Here is a 19,587-nt window from a genome sequence, read left to right as displayed (position 1 = left end):
ATAGCTAGGAAAATGGCCAAATATTTTTGGTAGGATCTCTGTCAAGGACTGTTTGGTGTTGCTGACAAGGTGTTGTTTTATGTGAATGACTTTTGTTTGGAGTATACTTTATTCACAAATGAAACTGCATTCTGAAAACCCCATGCGTAGTTTTATATTAGTAACAAGTTAGTATTCATTATAGTGAAGTGAGAAATATTAATAGGTGTTCAGTTCGACATTTCAGATTTTGTCCTGACCACTTCAATGCAAAAATCATCCATGAGTTTAGTAAAGGGAGAATCTTTGTAAATTGTAATATTATTTTTAAACATTTTACTACCTACCGCCATATTTTTTAATTGCATAATATTCTGAGGATGTTCGAGCTATGTGGATAAGTACTGTATTATTTCCCGGGTAATTACTACACTAACTTTAATCAGCATTTTGTGAGTAACCAGCTTTTTTAGTGAAAAACACATTTTTTTATTATTATTATTATAGACAACTTATATAGCGCCATTTTCATAATATAATACCTCAAGGGAACTTTATAAAGTGATTATATAAAGATGTAACTTTAATTTTAACTTTTTTAATTTAAGAAAAACAATGTACTTTGTCACCACATACATGCTAAGGATTTATTCAATGATTTAGAGAGTGGGTTTTAAGTTTCTTCCGAAACATCACTTCACTCTCACAGTTTCACACCTCTGCTGGGAGAGCATTCCATGCCGTAGGGCCTGCGACCGCAAATGCGCGTTCGCCGAATTTAGTGCGCTGTTTGCGTAGAGTTATAATAACTTTTCCTTTCAACATAGACGTAGCTGATCTAAGCGTAAGACGTCCGTCAGCTAGTTCATTTGGAATGCAGAGTTCCCTTAGATATTCCGGAGCAGAGTTGTGCAGTGACTTATACATAAGCCAGCAGAGTTTGTATTCCACCCTCTGTGGAAAACGTAGCCGGTGTAATTCCCGAAGTAGTGGAGTGATATGACTGAACTTAGATATTCCAAAAATAAGTCTTGCTGCGGCATTCAATACAGACTGTAGGCGAGTCATTTTATTCATTGGTAGACCTGCGTATATCCTGCGTTTATCCTCCACGAATGCTACAGATTTTGATGAATCACAACTTGCCTATTAGTATTAGAGGAAGATACAAATATGTTTTTAGTGGGTAACTCAAATATACAGAAATTAAACATCTAGGTACTGACAGGGACGCGAGGAGCTAATAAAGGAGGGAGAGGTTTATATAACGGGGATATTGTAAGTAATGAAGGATTTTAAAATATAATATTATTAATAAATGTTTTTTCCAATTTTATTTGTTTGTATTTCTAGATTTTCTAAGCCATTTATTATTTGGCCTATTTTATATTTTTATTTTACAGTAACACGCAAGTTTTATTTTAAGGTTTTACAAAGGAAATTAAAGCGGGTCTATCATTATTTACAAAGTTCAATGTGAACAATATCTGTACCTCAGAGCCAGACGGATGCAAATCTAGAATTTGATGAAATGAGATTTCGATTTTCATGTCCAGTTTATGACCATGTCCATTGATTTTGAATAAATGCACGTCTTATAATAAAATAACTTTATAACGTCTTATAACAATGAAAATAATAAGAAATACTCAAATACAAATTAATGTTATAAATTATAAAAAATCACTTTGAGAAAGTAGATTCTTTAGGCTTGTGTTGAACATTTGACGTTTGGATTTGCATCCGTCTGCCTCTGAGGTACGGATATAAACAATAATTATTTAGACATGACAGTATTTAAAAAATATTTTAAAGTATTTTTTCATTTATTTTACATGCCCCTTTTCTCTGTGAACACCTCACTTTTCATTAATTTACTCGCACATTATTTTTATTATCTTCATAGTTATAAAAGTTGTTATTTAAATAAATAAATGCATATACATACACACTCATAAATGTATACATTTATTTTTATTTCACGTTTTACACAACACTTTTGTTTTTAAATATGAATAACTCACTGGGCACAATCCGTGTAAAGGCATTCATTTACATGATTTAATATAGTACTTATGGTTTCTAAAAAATATACATAAAATAATACATATTCATACTTAAATCCACACAGATATACATAAATAATAGTAAGAAAATAATATTATTAGTACTGGTTATGCCACATCGACTCTATGTGCACACATCTATATATATATAGCACATTTGCTAGGGTGAGGCGTTCAGATTTATTTGGTACCTACAGGGCCCTGGTTAAGATGTTGCATTTGCCTACTGTAGGTACCGATTATTGTTCCAGCGTCATAATAACAACAGAACTGGGCGGGTGTACATGTGATTTTTATACTCTCGCCGCGATTGCAAAGAAGATATTTTGCAATCAATAACTATTAAATCCACTGTGTTGTGTAATTCGTCAAGTGCCCCTGCTTCCTGACCGCAAGATCGGATCTGATCCTGACTGCCGCGACAGAAGTACCAGACATAAAGGTGCCAGAACCCAGAATAAGGTAGGAATAGCAGTCATTGTATTTAGGGTTCTGTAGCTAAGTAAATAAAGGATAACGCATCCCGCGAACCAGCAATTCGAGCGTGCATCTGCTAACGGGCAAGTGGCGTGATCAAGTACAGCTCACATATTTTACTACTGTGCAGACATTAGCTCAAGTAACAAGCTACTGTTGTAGGCACTTTTACATCGGTAAGTTCCCGATGGCCCAACATCCGCACAAATGCCAAATATATATGACATATATTCATCGAGACTCGACCTGAGTGCCTACGGCTTATTGTTTTGCTGCAAACTGTAGATAATGGTGATTGATAATCTTAGATCAATTTACATGCGTATGGGCGGCTCTATAAGTGATAGCGCATTATTACTCTGACGTTATTTAATGAGCAAGTAAACTTCTGCTACGTGAAGTACTACAGGAAATTGGATTGTAGAAATTAGAGCATTAAATTGTACGGCGAAGTTTCTTGAAAATGTATGAAAAAAAAAAATGATTTTAATAAAAGCTAACTATTTTGAAAGACATCACTAGTTCTTCCGAACAAACCAATGATAGATTTCCGGTTTGTGTGGGAAGCCAACCCACCAATCAGAAGTCACCGAAGAGAACTTGTGACGCCACGCAGATAATTTCAAAATTACAAAACTTAAAAAAATCGTAACATAATCGCATCGTACGATACTTAAAAATATTTTGAAAAAAATTTGACTTAGTTTGATAGTCTATTGACAAATAAAAAAACCACTGAACATCCTCATAACGATGATGATGTACAACGAATTAAGAAAAGTGGTTCCACTGTAACTCAAAATCCTTATTCAAAGTGGCTGTGAACAGAATAAAAATTGTCATGATGAAAGCTAACCTCCACCGTGGAGTGACAAACAAAAAACAAACCATCACGCCGTTTCACCGTAGGAGTAGGCAGAGAGGATAGGACGCCATATCACTCTCGCTTTGCATACAGACCTCGCTTCCTCTACATTCATACATCTTCTCATGCACGCACGCCGATTATTCCCACTCTTGACATGTCCATCTTCAAGTATTTGATGGACTAAATGAGCTGTTACTGCTCTTGTGCAGCAGAAGTCCGGAATGTTGATTTCGTTTCATTTTGGAGTAAGTCCCGAACTTCGTAATAGCATTTTTTAAACATTGATGTAAGCATAACATTAGAAATATGCTTCCTTGTCGGTAAGTTGTATGACTGGTTTAAACTCCCAACAAACCTCTATCTTCTACTACTGAAAAAGGGAAAAGGAAATCTGATGTAAATAATAACATAAAAGCGTCATCAATTTCTTTTTTGGGCGGGAGTTATTTTTTTTGGTACATACTGCGATACTTCCAATTGAATGAACTTTGATAAACGCAGGTTGATACCAATTGCGTCGATTGTTGTTCAATTGCTGAAGGTGGATGTCCATCCAGATTTTCACTATCGCTACTCACCGCAGCGGTAGAAGTCGAGGTAGAAGTCAAGGTGGAAGTCGTAGGTATATTAGGAAGTGGCGCTGACGCACGTGTGCTGTCTACAGTTGGCCTACAATTCGGAGAAATAATCCCAAAATGCTTACATTTCAAATGTTTGAAAAATGAAAGCGCATCAAAATATCTCCAAACTTCACTTATACGTTCATTTTGGCGTTTTGACGGAGTGGGAAATAAACGGAAATGTTTAAAAGTTCTGAGCCGAGCGATATTTAACACGCCCATGACTGACATGCATTGACATGTATATTTGTCTCTTTTTTAAAAATTTTTATTGGGGATATCAACAGTAATACATGTAACAAAAATATAACAAATAAAATATACAGAGAATAAAACCAATGACAGAAATACATTAAATACACGTACAATACATACTAGTGTGTTTGTGTGAGTGAGTGAGAGGGTGGGTGAGTGGGTGTTATATTGGAATGAGGGTGGACATGTGTGTAAATATTGCACAAGTGTCAAGTGTCGAAAGTATAAATATATATAAAATATTAAGAATTAGAATCAACTCTTATCATCTTTTGTATCTAATAATCCGATGGACTAAGACTAAGCTTTACAAAGCGAAACGACTGACCGGCAACCGAGTGCATTGTTAAGCTAAAATAAGTTTTGTTTTATGAGTGACAACGCTATCGCTGGTTAAATTAGTTTGAAACAAATTTGTGATATTTGACTAGTGGCTAGTATATTGTACGTATTACAGCTCCATACAAGTATCATGATATATATATTTGTACCTGTGACTGATATACTAGGAACACCTCTATGCGTAAGTCAAATGGTTCTTAATTCAGTGATTATATTAATATCATTACAGCAAAATAATACTCCTGTTTTTTTATTTTGTAAAGCTCTAGGGTCCACCGAAACCAACTCCCCAAGCTGCGATTGTGCTTTGTCTATAATGTTCGGATCATTAGTTTGTTCAAAAATGGACATTAAATGATTAGGCAAGCTATCAACAATATCTTCTTTAGAGACAGGGCTGTCTAAAGTAAATATGCTACCCAGGTTGTCACCATAGTCTGAAAATATACTCACCTTTTTTCATTTTGATTTTCTCTATCGAAGTTCAAGTTTACAGGAATCTCCGGTACATTTTTTCGTCAGCAAATGTAACCATCGAGTCAACAGCCGTATTTTGAGTGGGTTCACTGACGATATTTGTTTCAAAACATTGTTCCTAAACATGATCATTGTTAATGGAAGTAATCTCGCTTAGAGATATGAGAGATATATCATTAACCGATATGTAAGACCACAAAAATCGACACTCCATAAAACTGTACCGACTGTCGTTAGTGAAATAAGCCGTGGATTGAAGAAGCACCCCGGCAAAATAGAGCACAGCAGGACCTTAATGATCTGCTCAATTTTGGATTCACAACACAATTCGAAAAAGCTGCGGCAGATTCAGCAAAACAACTAGTGATCGAGCTTGCTAGAGCTGAAATGAATCAATCAATTTGAACGGAAGCAGACCCGGTTGATCCACCACCAGCCCGAGTTAACCCCAGCAGTTTGTCAATATGGGATGATATAGATTCTATAATAAATGAGATCTAACCTATCATTTCACCCCAAGCCAACGCCATTGCAGAAATGAAAAAAATATCTAGATGATAAAATGCTAGATAGAAAAGATGGAAACCCCAGCGAGTGGTAGTACAACCACCAATTTGTGTACCAACCCTGACCAAAGTGTTTAAAGCCAACTGCTGTGTCTTGGCTACATCAGTACCGTGAGAAACGCATGTTCTCTAAGACTGGCCAAAAAATTTCGGACCGGAGAACAAGGCTTGGGTCGAGTAAAGTCCAAAATTAATGTTTTTGAATGTTAATATGAATTTTTTTAAATAAATAAATATGCCACACATTCGACTTGTTTTTCAAATTACCTAGATAAATATTTTAACTAAAGTTAATCTTTATTATTTACTCGTATGTAGGTATCGTTCGCAGCGTTCACACCCCGCTCTGCCACAACTTGGTTCCCATTTTCTAATAGTGAGTTATTACAACTCATTGAAAATGGCCCTAAAATTGAAATATTCGGGTAAATCATAAAAATATTTATATATTTATTAAAAAGATATATATATAAGATTCTATGGCATTTCTTAAACAGTTTTTTGCTTTATTCCTAAAATGCCGTCGCATTATTGTAGAGTGTCTACATCGAAACAATATTTAGAACCGATAATAGAAGACAAAAGCCGACTTTATAGATTATACACCATGGACTGTGAAAAAGCTGAGAAGCCCTCTCAGTAGCTGGATCATATGCAGAGTATTTGATGAGCTGAACCTGAGCCTATTTACACCAAAAAAAGATCAGTGTGACACTTGCGGTTCATACAAAGCAGGCAACATAACCGAGGATAAATATAACGCACATATTAAAAAGAAAGACATGCCCAGCATTGAAAAAGTAAAAGATAAACAACAAGCTCAACAATCCGATGACGTACGTCATGTCTTCACCCATGACTTACAAGCTGTCAAATTGTGTCCTCAGTTACAGGCCGGTGCGCTGTATTTCAAAACAAAACTATGCGTACACAATTTTATGATGTACAATCTAGCAACCAAAGATGGTTACTGATTTGACGAAATTAATGCTGGCCTCACTGCTTCTTCGCTCATTCATGTATCATACACGTACTAAGGACTTTAGAGCAAAAATATATACCGTTTATTCTTTATTCTGATGGCTGTATGGCACAGAATAGGAATTTTTACCTTGCAAATGCACCTTTACAACTAGCAATTGAGAAAAACGTTGCCATCGAACAAAAAATTTTGGAAAAAGGCCACACTCAGATGGAGTGCGACGCAATGCACAGTTCCATTGAACAGAAGACATAAAATAAAGAGATCTTCTTACCTCTCAATATGCGTCGTTTAATCGAATATTAGACCTATGACTTTTTTGACGACTACACTGACAAAACTAAATTAATTTATGACTCTACGGCCAGGTCGCAGTACCGATGATCCGACTGTCACAGATCTAAGAGTGCTACAGTACAACCCCAATGGCGTAATCAAATATAAATTAAACTTTGATGCAGAGTATCATGAGTTGCCATGCGGCGCAACTCGACGCAGAATGCTAACTGTGACTGAAAACTTACCCAGCAGGGCAAAGCTCCATCAAAGCGCGCTAAAAATTCCTGAAAGTAAATGGAAACATTTACAGGAATTGAAACCCATTATTCCTTTCGACTGTCACAACTACTACGATTCTCTACCTCACTTTACCTAGATACACTGGGGGGCAAATTCAGAGCGCAAAAAAAGGTGTACATAATGTCTGGATAAGCGTTGTATTGTTTTTAAAATATCCATTCTGATTTGGTCCAACAGTAAAATATGATGTATTGTGGTGTACCTAAGTTAAGTTTATTTTGGAAGTTATTTTGTTTGGAAGATAGATTCATCAAAAAAGTTTTGAAAAGTGTAAACATGTTACGTGTAAGTTTAGTTTATTTTGTTTGTTACTACGTTGAGTTATTTCATTCTTAATTTTAAATACTCACATAAATAAAAACTACATACCTACGCAAATTCGTGGTAATGTCTCTCCTAACCTAACCCTAATTTAAATGCTCAAGTCTGTTTAAGAAACATGACGTAAGTCGGAGCTATTTTTTATCAACAGTACGGAAATCACAAAAATACTTTATACGAGGCATATCCAGAAAGTAAGAGTACGGTTTGGCTCTCGTGCTGTGAGAATTTATTTTCCAAAAGTTGGCAGCACTGATTGGTAGTGGGGGGTCTCACGAACACAACGAGCACCGGCGACCTTCGTTAGTACTAAAACTTGCCTCGTAGTGCTCGTTTCTGAGAAAGATGTCAATAAGAAATCCCGCCAAGAGCAGCACAAATTGAATCGGGTCGCTAGTGCTCGCGAGTTTCTCGAGCAATTTGAATTGGAAGGTGAGGATTTTCTGAGCTCCATTGTGACTGGTGATGAAACATGGGTGGCTCATTACACCCCTTCGACAAAAAGACAGTCATCACAGTGGCGGCACACTAGTTCCCCATCTGCCAAAAAATTTAAAATCTCAATTTTGGACAAAAAAATCATTGCATCCGTGTTTTGGGACCGAAATGGAATAATTTTGATTGATTTTTTGCCTCGGGGGAAGAAGATTACTGCAGCACGATTCTGTGAGGCTCTACAAAAGCTCAAAGGAGCAATTCAAAACAAACGGAGGGGAATGTTGACAAAGGGAGTGTGTTTGTTGCACGACAACGCCCGCCAGCATACGGCTGACGCCACCAAGGCGCGCTTGAACTCGTTTGGTTGGGACATTTTGAACCACCCTGCTGCATAATCCCCTGACTCAGCACCTTCAGATTGTCATCTTTTCACCTTCCTGAAGACTCACATAGGTGGGAAAAAATTATAACCGATGAGGTGAAACAAGAGGTCTTGAAGTGGACGAAGGACACAGCGGGAGAGTTCTATAAGGAGGGCATAAAAAAGCTTACAACCGGCATAGACCGCGAAGGCGACTACGTAGAAAAATAATCGATACATATACAATGTACCGTAATTATTTTTTGAGTACTATTACTTTCCGGATATGCCTCGTATTTTTAAAATAAAATCATTCCTAATTCTTTCAATAAACTGATTTTAAATACTCCTTCCAACAATTTATACTGTTAGTGTTTGTCACTTTAATTTTAGACAGTTATTTTGCTCTCCTGTAAAGTAGTCATTTTAGATTTACGCACTGTTAGAATTTGTGTCAGTTTTGAAATGAAGCATAATTATTTAATGACTCTTCTGTCCGTGTAGTCACCCACTCTGTAGTGGATCTTGTGAATTCGCATCATATGTTTATTAATATGGCAGTTTCTTTTGAATTTCGCATCACAAATTGGGCAAGCGAATTTTCTTTCTTCACTGTGGGACAACATGTGTTTTTGCAATGCGGGATTGTCGTAACATCTATAATCGCACACCTGACATTTGATGTTCTTCTCTCCCTGGTGGATATTCATGTGGCCGATGAGGGACCGCTTTAGACGGGTCTTGTGGCCGCAGAAGTCACATTCGAACTTCTTGGGGTCGGTGTGCATCTTCGCGTGCAGGTTCAGGTCCGCTTGGTCGACAAAACACCGCTTGCAAAAACTGCATTTAAAATCGCGAATGTTCAAGTGGCGTTTGATGTGAGTCTCGAGGATGCTTTGCGACGAGAGCTGCTTGCCGCACATTTCACACATGTGAGTGGAGCTGCGATTTTTGACGCGGCGAGTTTTGACACGGCGAGCTTTGGCGCGAAGAGCGCTCGAAAGGCGAATTTTCGAATGGGGAATAGCCGACCGGGGATTATTTGAACGGGGAATAATCACACGGCGAGTTTTTGCAAGAGGGATATGTACACGGGAAGAAATTGCACGGAGCTTATTTCCATGGTGAGTTTTCACATTGGGAATAATTATAGAACGGATTGTATTTGAACGAGGAATTGTTGCACGGGGTATATTCGAACAATGAGTATTTGCGCGGGAAGTAATTGTGCGACGAATATTAGCACGCCGACTACTCTGCTTAGGATTATCACCTCCTTCGGTCATTTTTAATATCGACGAGAATCCAAAGTAGTCGAAGTTAGACATGAAGGGCACATCCACCGAGCAAAACATCTTGTGAATTTTCATGTAATGCAAATTGGGAATAGGTTTATGGCAGACATCACATTCAAAATATTTCTGTCGAGTTTGGCGATGCACATGTCTGACGTGCGAAGTTAGAAGGAACTGATGACCAGCAGAGAAGGAACACTCTGTACAGCTAAACACATTTTGTTTATTCAGACGTTTACACTGAATATTCAATTCACGTCTATCGGGCGTAGATAAAAAAATACTTATAGCGGTGTCGTCGTTTTCTTGAGTTTTCGAGGAATAATTCAATTCACTCGAAAACGGTGATTTCTCATGACCGACAAGATCAGCAAGTTCGCAAGAGGGTGATTGATTAAAGGAGTCACTATTAATGTTATCTTCCAGCTCGTAATCGATCCACTCTTCGTTAAACGTCTCTTCCTTCACGGAAGTCGGCGCCTGTGGCTGTCCAGAACCGCCGCAGGACTTCCGCAGGAGGGAGTCGGCGAGCTCGCACCGGAGCCTGAAGCTGTTGGCAGCCCCCAGGTCCCCTAAGCACTGAGCGCAGATGATGTTGGGCAAGCCGTCCTGGCGGTCTATCTGCACTCGCGCACACGACATCACCATGGACGCGATGCAACTTGAGTTAATCTGGTCGAAAACGCATTTGGACATTTTTATATTTTCAGTCAGGCAAATTCGACAGAGCTTTGTTGATCGTTTCTTCAGAATATTTTTCGCATAACATTCTGTATTCATGTTTTATCACATTCGAACTGTTTTCACGCGTTAGGTCATTATTTATTATTTCAAACGTCAAAACAAGAGAAACGCCATAGAAGAAAACGAAATATCGAAGCTACCGATGAAAGTAGTCGACTGAAAGCTCGAATGCAGTAATGTAGTCGAATGAATTCACTCAGAATATTGGGTAGCCTCCTCCCAAGCCAAGGGTAAACATCTTTTCCAACTGAAACCAAATGTAACAGAAAAGCCTTGGTTTTCCAAAGTGATTCTGAACAAGTTTGAGACATCCTCCATATGCAGAATGCGCATTGGGCACTGCTGCAATGGTTCTCACCTGTTCAGAATCCATGTCCGGGACTCTGCCATTTGCGAATGTCAGCTAGATGAGGAAGATTTAAACCATATTTTTTTGGATGCCCCATAAATGATTGCTATCCTGATTTCCTATCCGACCTCTCTGATATTAATATCCCATTCCCTATTCATATTCTAACTCTCCTGTCCCCACCCAATAAACGTGTATTTAAAATCCTATGTAAATATCTAGTTGTAAATGGTGTAAAGCTGTAAATATGTTTTATTATTATATGTATATATTATATTAAATACTAACAATATATATGTAAAAAAAAAAACAAAAATACTCGACACTGGCCAGAACACCCGAGTTGAGATGTGAAAAAGGCCATGAAAAAACGAAGAAGAAGAAGAATGTAAAACTATTACTAGTTATGGTTTATGGTTGTCAATGTCAAGGCGGCAGAATGTATTATTGTGGTTGTGTTTATAATAAATGTTATTTATAGTGTTAAAGTTATGATAAAACCAGTATTTCTCGCCTGTAATTTACTGAATATCTTCATCAAGAAATATGAGTTCAGAATTCCGTATTACAAGATTTATGGTGAAAAGTTCTTCGGAGATATGTCGACTTTGTTTGACTGAAGACATTAAACAATCCAAACGTATTTTTGACAAGAGAGAATCTAGCACTATCGCTTCCATGGTGATGTTGTGTGCGCGAGTACAGGTGGCCTTCCGGGACGGCCTGCCCGATATCATATGTGCCCAGTGCTTACGGGACCTGGAGGCTGCAAACAGCTTCAGGCTCCGGTGCGAGCTCGCCGACTCCCTCCTGAGGAAGTCTCGCGGCGCTGAACAAGGGAGCAAACGGACTCAAAGCTCCGAGGATGAAGTGTTCAGCGAAGAATGGATCGAATCCGAGTTCGAAGATATTATTGGTCAAGATGAACCGAGCGATCCTTTAGCCACAGCTTCCACGTGTGGGCTTTCAGAGGATGCGAGTTACGAGAAGTTGAAATTAAAAAATGGATTTTGCATTTCCGCTCGAACTCTGATGAGAGAAAAAGAATGTACCACTAATGCAAATGACGGTAAATTTTGTAATTCATTACAGGGCCGTAGTGACCCTGCGCCTCACTGTGAAAATAATAAAACTGAAGATGAGTATTTGAAATGTGATATTTGCCAAACAATCGTTCAGAATGTGCATTATTTAAAAGTCCACAAAATGTTTTGTTCTGCAGAAAATCCCTTCGACTCAAATTATGACTACTTACAAAAATACAGTAAGATTATAAAAACTAAAAGAATGGAGTTAAAGGAAGAATTTATCGACAGTGACAAACCTGTTTGCTATATCTGCAGGGAGCAGTTTTCTTCCGAGGACCATCTCCAAATTCACATGGATGTCCATGTGGACACTCGTTACCTTTGCTGTGAATATTGCCAATGCGTTTTTGTGGACAAGGAGAGACTAAAAAAACACTTGAAATTTCACAACAACCGTAAAATGTACGAGTGCGACATCTGTGGATATAAAAATTCTATGAAGCAAGCTTTGATCGCCCATCTGATCTTCCATCTTAAAGAATAGTTGTAATCAATTTTAAAAGACATTTCGCACCGAAAGCAATCCTTCAACATACCGGAAAACTGTTTTAAAGACCATAGGTCTTTGTATCGGTTTTGTTCATATTAAGAAGCCATGTTTTATGTCAGTGACCTAATTACGCTTTAAAAATTTTCAATTTCATAAATTACAATGAGGAACTTCAGCCCTACGGGAAATTTCAATTTAAAAAATGCTTTCTTACGTGCGGTAAAAATTAGAGCATTAAATTATATTTAAATTGTAAATTGTTGTATGTAAAAAAAAAATAATAAAATAATATTTTAATAAAAACAAACTACTTTGAATGTGTCATGTTAGATCATATGAATATGGAAGATTTCCAGTTTACGGTAATTCAACCGACCGATCCGAAGAACCGACCGAGAAGAAGCGAAAGAATTTGAGACAAAACCAGTTGTTTTATTTGAAATTTTATTTTTGTAAATTTTATTCGTTCTAAAAAAATATTTTAATGTGCCAATATGTCTTCTTGCTCATACTGATCATCGTGGTTTCAGATGTGACAGGGTTTAAAGAACACCCTGTACCTCAAGGGCACTTTACAGAGTGATTATATAAAGAAATAAATTTAATTCAACAATGTTTTAAGTATGTCCAAATGCTTGCAGACTGGCTGGATTTTCTCCCTAGGGAGTTGTCCATGTTTAAATTTGTTGCAACAGAGAGGGAAAACATTTTTGAGAAGGAATATGGAAGTCTAGGCATCTACAGGGCTTATGACCTGTCTTTGGCTGGTTTAAGTGGCCACTTTACACGCTGTTACTGCGATACTATTACTAGTCCTTTGGTGTCCACTAATCTCAAACCTGTTTGAAAAAAAAAATAGTTTTATACTAAGATCTGATACTGAATTGGGTTGTGGTCCTGTGGCTAGTGTCTCGGACTCACGGAAAGCTTTTAGGCGTTCACATCAGCGAGACAGTCAGTGCTCGTTTCTACCAGCTAAGACAAATTAAGTGTATCCGAAAAAATTTACCCAATGACGCGGCCCGTCTTTTAGTAAACGCATTTGTGATATCAAGAGTCGATTATTGCAATGGAATATATACCGGCTTACCTAAATATAAAATGGAGCGATTGCAGTCCATTTTGAATGCAGCTGCCAGGTACGATCATATTACACCGTTGCTTCAAAGTCTTCACTGGCTACGTTTTCCAGAGAGGGCCGAGTACAAGCTGTGTTGGTTAATGTACAAGGCGATGCATAACACGGCTCCTCAATACCTGAAGGACCTCTGCGTTCCGGACGAGCTGGCAGATTGGCGCCTCACTCTCCGCTCAGCCTCCTGTTCTGCTGTAGGGAAGGTGATACAACCTCATTCACGCAACCGGAGTTCCAAATTTGGCGATAGGGATTTTGCAATAGCCGGACCTTTGGCGTGGAATGCTTTGCCTTCAGAAGTTTGAAATTGCGCAACTGAATCCCTTCTCAGAAAAAAATTAAAAACTTGTTTATTTGTGAAATTGTTTCCTGACACTAAAAGTGCTACTTTTTAGATGTAATTGTTAGAAGTACCATATTATGTGTAATACATGATTTGTAAAATTTAACTGTTAGTAAATAGTAATTAAGAGTTGGCCTGTATTTTTTTTATTTAAGTATAATGTACAGCGCCCTTGAAGTTATTACTCACGAAAACGGCGCTATAAAAATTGTCGAAATTTATTATTATTATTAATAATCATCAAACAGCCATTTCTGTACACTGCTGAACATCAGCATCCCCCATACGTCCCTGTCTTGCTCTTTCTGCATCCAGTCACCAGCAATTCTCTTAATGTCATCTGACTATTGTGTGGGGTCTCCCTCTACTTCTTTTGTCTTTGCGAGGTCTCATCTTTTAGTCTGGCAACATGTCCATTTAAGCTCAGCCACCCAACTACATTCGTTACTCGTGACCATCTACGTATCTCGGTGTTTCTCATCTGGTCAGAGTTTTATATGTAGCATGACTCTTTCATGTTTTCTCTGTGCTACATGGAGCTTCCTTATAGTCGATTTGGTGAGTGTATCGCAATGAAATTCCATCGAAATGCAAATTTTAAATAAGTCTTAAAAAATTTCATCTTACTGGAGAGATTTTTATTTTATTCAGAAAAAATATTACAACAAAATACAAATTCAATAAACCCAATGGTAATAACATAAAATAATAAAAACAATTCTTGTGCACCATAATGGGATGTGATATTGTGTTTTCAATGAGTGACATATAAAAAAGAATTATAAATACAATTTTTAATTTCTTGAAGGTTTTGTATTCCTGACTGTACTTTTTCTTAACTTTATTCATTTATTCCTCTGCAAGTATATTGATGTCCATTTGTTTTTAATTTTGGAATGAAGATATTACCTATTTTTCTAGGTCTCACACTGATATTTTGTGATGTAGAAACATTATTAAATATGTTGTGCTTATGGATCTGAAGTAAACAATTGAATTGTGCCCATGTAGAAGGGCACATACCATGCAAAGGGGAAAAAAACAGTTTTATTTAAATGTAAAATGGTATATATATAAACAAGGTACCATTGACAATCATTGAATTCGGTGAAAGAGCGTTGTTTTTTTTTCTTAAAAAAAACAATAAAATTGACTCAATAGAGCTTTACCTAAAAGTTTTTATTGAATTACTGTAAAAAAAATCATGTATACCCTCTATTAAATTCTTTTTATAAATCATGAATTTCTTTTGGGCAGTGGAAAAGTCTACTTTTTTTTTTTACATACAACTTTTGAATTTTTTCAACCGGTAAAATATTTGTTCTAAAAGCACCACCTCATCCGATTATTACATACTGTAAATACAGATTAAGCTAATGCAAAGTAAATTGATTTTAATCTTTCGATTGTGAATATTTTCTTTTTTTATTTAATGTTTCCACAGACTTACATTTTAAATTTAAATTAACATATGCAATGATTTTCTCCCTCCGTGAGGACCTGTGGTTATTCACACCTGCCACCTTGACTTGGCTTGAGCCATCAGTAACATGATTTAACTGAATGGTCCCACACATAACAACTCCCTTCAGAAATAGCAAGAAAATGTAATAGCTACAAAAATATTTAACTACCTCCAGACATGTCAGACATAAAGGATTCAAAATACAGAACAAATTTTAAAAGAAAAATAACTGTTCACATAAATACTCTAGCCCGTTTTTTAGAAAAATATATGTAGGCACTATTAAATGCATGATTATCCATGAAAAATGTTTTTCTGAATTCAATTTATACATATATTTTTGTATTCTTGTAATAATTCATATAATTTTTATTGCACATATATATTTATTTGTTTATATACAAAAAAGAAATTACAGTTTATCTAGTCCTACTGAACTGCATGATTGCAGTTTGTCAGTAGATGCTTATTAGTACGAGCCGATTTGTTTTTTTTTGTTGCATAATACAATTTTAAGAGTGACAGAATGGTGCCCAATGTAGTCCAAATTACGCGTGTAAAATATTTTTCCAATTGAAAGTCAACTTTTGTCTCCGGATTGGCCTCAAAGTTTAAAAATATAATATTACTACAAGTTGAGATTTTATTTAAATATTAACATTTTCCTGCATGAAAAATGTGTATTGTCCATAAATGATACAAAAATAACAGTTATTTTGTCAGCCAATGAGCAGTACTTCACCCTTCGGGTGGGAAGAGCACCGAATTGCACTCGGGCGCAAACTCGGTATGTCAGTATTGCTCCGGCTAATTAAGAGATAGGTTGTATTTGCGCGTGTTGTCACTGAATCGAATTCAAAATCATTTAAATGTCCCGTGCTTGGTGAAGTTCGTGATATTAAAGACACTATATTGCCAACTTATGATGAAGTTATTACATTTTACGAGTGGAAAAGAAATGGTTTAACAACCAGGAAAAACCACTTGACATTCCATACCATTCTAACCGCCATCTCAGAAGTCATTCATTAAACACTACCCCCTTTTCATCCAACCCTAGCAGCATGCTATAACACATATTTAGTTCGTAAAAACGGGTTATATCGTGCTATAATCGCGTTCGGAGTACCAACCCAGGAAAAACTTCCTGACAAACTGAGTTGTGAAGTAATGGAATGGCCTTCCTGAGAGAGTGATTGGTGCTAGTTCAGTTAATGTATTAAAAAACCGCCAAGATGCACACATCAATTTATAATGTTTAATAACCATGTACAGAGGCGAATGGAAGTTGCTCAGGTGTCACTAAATGAAGTCAACAGCGATGCAGAATTACTGAAACGTGTAATTAAACAGGTGACAAAACATGGATTTACAGATATGAAGTCGAAACTAAGGCTCAATCGTCCCAGTGGAGGCATTCGGGATCGCCAAGACGAAAATCGCCGAGCACTTCGAACACGTCCGACCTTAGCGGCTGCCAGACAAAGTAAACAATGAACACAGCTAAAAAATTTAGCATACTTCAGGGGTGTGTACACCGACATTTGGCGGCCTCCGTGGTGTAGTGGTCAAGACACGGAAGGTTCCGGGTTTGATTCCCGGTGAGAACACAAAAATTAAAAATGTGATTTTTTTCAAGCCTGGGTGCTCTGTAATTCACCGCTGTAATTAGGCCTCCTGGCCTGTTGTGGTGCAAAAAATAAACAAAATTATTTGACAATTCACACACATCATCATCATTCCCTTTCCACACCTAATGGTGCATAGGGCACTGCACTGCATTGGTGCACCAGTAGCAGCTTATCTTGATCATTTTTGTTACATGAAGGTAAGATGATCAGTCTTACGCTTCAGGTACTATGAAATATTCCATATCAACCAAGTCGGGAATTGAACCCGAGACCTCTTGCATGGCAGGCTAACAAGCTGACCACTACACCGCGAGGCCGACAAAGAAAAATTTGATAATTGGACTCTCCAAATCCGCGAAATTAAAAAATTTCCGTTATTTTCTGAACACACCTCGTATATGAACAAAATGACTCGTCTACAATCTGTATTGAATGCCGCAGCGAGACTTATTTTCGGAATCTCTAAGTTCAGTCATATCACTCCACTACTTCGGGAACTACAGTGGCTACGTTTTCCACAGAGGGTCGAATACAAACTCTGTTGGCTTATGTATAAGTCACTACACAACTCTGCTCCGGAATATCTAAGGGAACTATGCATTCCAGATGAACTAGCTGACAGGCGTCTCACGCTTAGATCAGCTACGTCTACGGCGAGAGGAAAAGTTATTATACCTCTACCATGGCGCACTAAATTTAGTGAACGCGCATTTGCGGTAGCAGGCCCTATGGCATGGAATGCTCTTCCAGCAGAGGTGCGAAGCTGTGAAAGTGAAGTGATGTTTCGGAAAAAACTTAAAACCCACTTGTTCTCTAAATTATTTGAATAAATCCTTAGCATGTGACAACAAAATAAATTGTTTAATTAAATTACAAATTTAAAAGCTTCAATTAAATTTATTTAACAATAGAATCACTATGTAAATCGCCCTTGAGGTATTATATTACGAAAATGGCGCTATATAAGTTATTCATAATAATAATAATATATTACTATATATTTAGGTTCAAGTGACATTATGGATTTGTAGGATATTTTTTATGAATATCTACAATTATCTGTCTTATAATATTTATATTTAGTTACAAAAATGTACTCAGTAAATTAAGTAGTTTGTTTTTTTAATTATTTTCCTTTTAAATTGGTATAACTACTTATAATTTCAAACACAAAAAATCTTCATCTTAGAACAGGCTAACCTAACCCAAACAAAGAACAGTCCATATTAATTTACAAATGCACTAGTGTTTTATAGATTCCTTGGTAATAAATATACATGCAATAAATTTATAAATAAAAACAAATAAATGGTGGATCAAACCACTTCAACAGTAAATAAGGTGCACAGTTCGAACCTCAGAGTAATATGTCGCACCTGCTTAAAGAGAAGCCCTTTGACTCTATTGCGTAGAACAAAAGCTATAATATGATAATTTTAAGTTGCCAGAATTTCACTCGTCCATGTACTTTTAGTAATCTAGCTTCAATAGGTAAATGTTATCAACTGTCAAATATCCAAATTTAGTAAATGAGGTCTAGAATTCCAACCGTCCATGCGCTCAGTAGCTGCAAGACTTGTTGTTATCTAACTTCTATTTTTATAAACTTGTTTTTTATTTCATTTTTTAAAATATCACTAAAACTCTAAACTCCATTGCCAAATAAAAAAATAGAAATGTAAATAGGGGCTAGATTTCTTATTGTCCATGCGCTCTGTAGCTGCAACACGTGTAATCTAGCTCCTATATATCATAACTGGAGACGAGAAACAAGAATCCTAACCGTCCATGCGCTCTGTAGCTGCAAGACGTGCTGGGATATTTATTTATTGTACAGCGCCCTTGAGGTGATTTCCACAAAAACGGCGCTATATAAATGATCCAAATAAATAATAAAAGCGTTCCTAATTTTTGGTTTGGTTTTTAGTTTAACAACAAACGTGTTACAGACGGTTTTGATTTGCGTTTAGATTCATAGACTGGTTTCTGGCCATATGGGCGACTACCCAGTGGCGTATTATTACTCTAAGGTTCCAACAGCCCGTACACTCTGTACGTGCGAGTGTTATAATAAAGTTTTTATTTTTATAATGATTCATCATAAAGAGTTACGAAGTTTTGTAAAGTTCAAATTATTAAATAGAAATTTTAGTCAAGACGAGTATTATTGTTTGATCAGACGTCTGTCCGAGTAATCACCGACTCTATACACTATTTTGTGAATTCTCAGCATGTGTTTATTTATCTTTGAATTTACTTTAAATTTGGCATCACAAATTGGGCAAGAAAAACGTCTTTCGTCAGAGTGTGACACCATATGCATTTTCAACGCCGGTTTGTTGATACACCTGTAGTCGCAGAGTTCACACTTAACGTTCTTCTCCCCCGTGTGGATCATCAGGTGACTTATCAGACCTCGTTTTAATCGAGTCTTGTGGCCGCAGATATCACATTCGAACTTCTTAGGGTCGGTGTGCATCTTCGCGTGGAAGTTCAGGTCCCATTGGTCGACGAAACAACGTTTACAAAAACTACATTTAAAATCTCGAATGTTCAGGTGACGTTTGATGTGGCTCTCGAGAATCTTTCGGGACGAGAGCCGCTTGCCGCACATTTCACACATGTGTTTGGAGCTGCGGTTTTTTTGCGGTTTTCAAATTACGCGTGTAAAATATTTTTCCAATTGAAAGTCAACTTTTGTCTCCGGATTGGCCTC

The 19,587-nt window shown here is 37.0% G+C and overlaps 2 protein-coding genes and 1 long non-coding RNA gene across 3 annotated transcripts; 1 reads left to right on the top strand and 2 right to left on the bottom strand.

The window, feature by feature from the left end:
- Positions 1 to 7,439: 7,439 nt before the first annotated feature.
- On the bottom strand, positions 7,440 to 10,487 carry LOC148271005 (uncharacterized). Its single transcript, XM_088241933.1, has one exon. It carries the CDS (start codon positions 10,404 to 10,406, stop codon positions 8,808 to 8,810), a length of 1,599 nt encoding a protein of 532 aa, XP_088098059.1. The 5' UTR covers positions 10,407 to 10,487; the 3' UTR covers positions 7,440 to 8,807.
- Positions 10,488 to 11,121: 634 nt separating this feature from the next.
- Positions 11,122 to 12,604, top strand: LOC148271004 (uncharacterized). Its single transcript, XM_088241934.1, has one exon. The coding sequence runs from the start codon at positions 11,266 to 11,268 to the stop codon at positions 12,289 to 12,291; it is 1,026 nt and encodes a 341-aa protein (XP_088098060.1). The 5' UTR covers positions 11,122 to 11,265; the 3' UTR covers positions 12,292 to 12,604.
- A 1,787-nt stretch (positions 12,605 to 14,391) lies between these two features.
- Positions 14,392 to 19,020, bottom strand: LOC148271003 (uncharacterized). The gene is made up of 2 exons (XR_015825226.1): positions 15,226 to 19,020; positions 14,392 to 14,754 (listed from the first exon to the last, which is right to left on the bottom strand). It is a non-coding gene; the product is annotated as an uncharacterized LOC148271003 (long non-coding RNA).
- Between the last annotated feature and the right edge of the window lie 567 nt (positions 19,021 to 19,587).

This window comes from Micrasema longulum, unplaced genomic scaffold, assembly GCF_059751315.1.
Source record: "Micrasema longulum isolate JH-2025_06_02 unplaced genomic scaffold, ASM5975131v1 h1tg003175l, whole genome shotgun sequence".
NCBI lineage: Eukaryota > Metazoa > Arthropoda > Insecta > Trichoptera > Brachycentridae > Micrasema > Micrasema longulum.
This window is presented reverse-complemented; position numbering and strand designations above follow the sequence as displayed.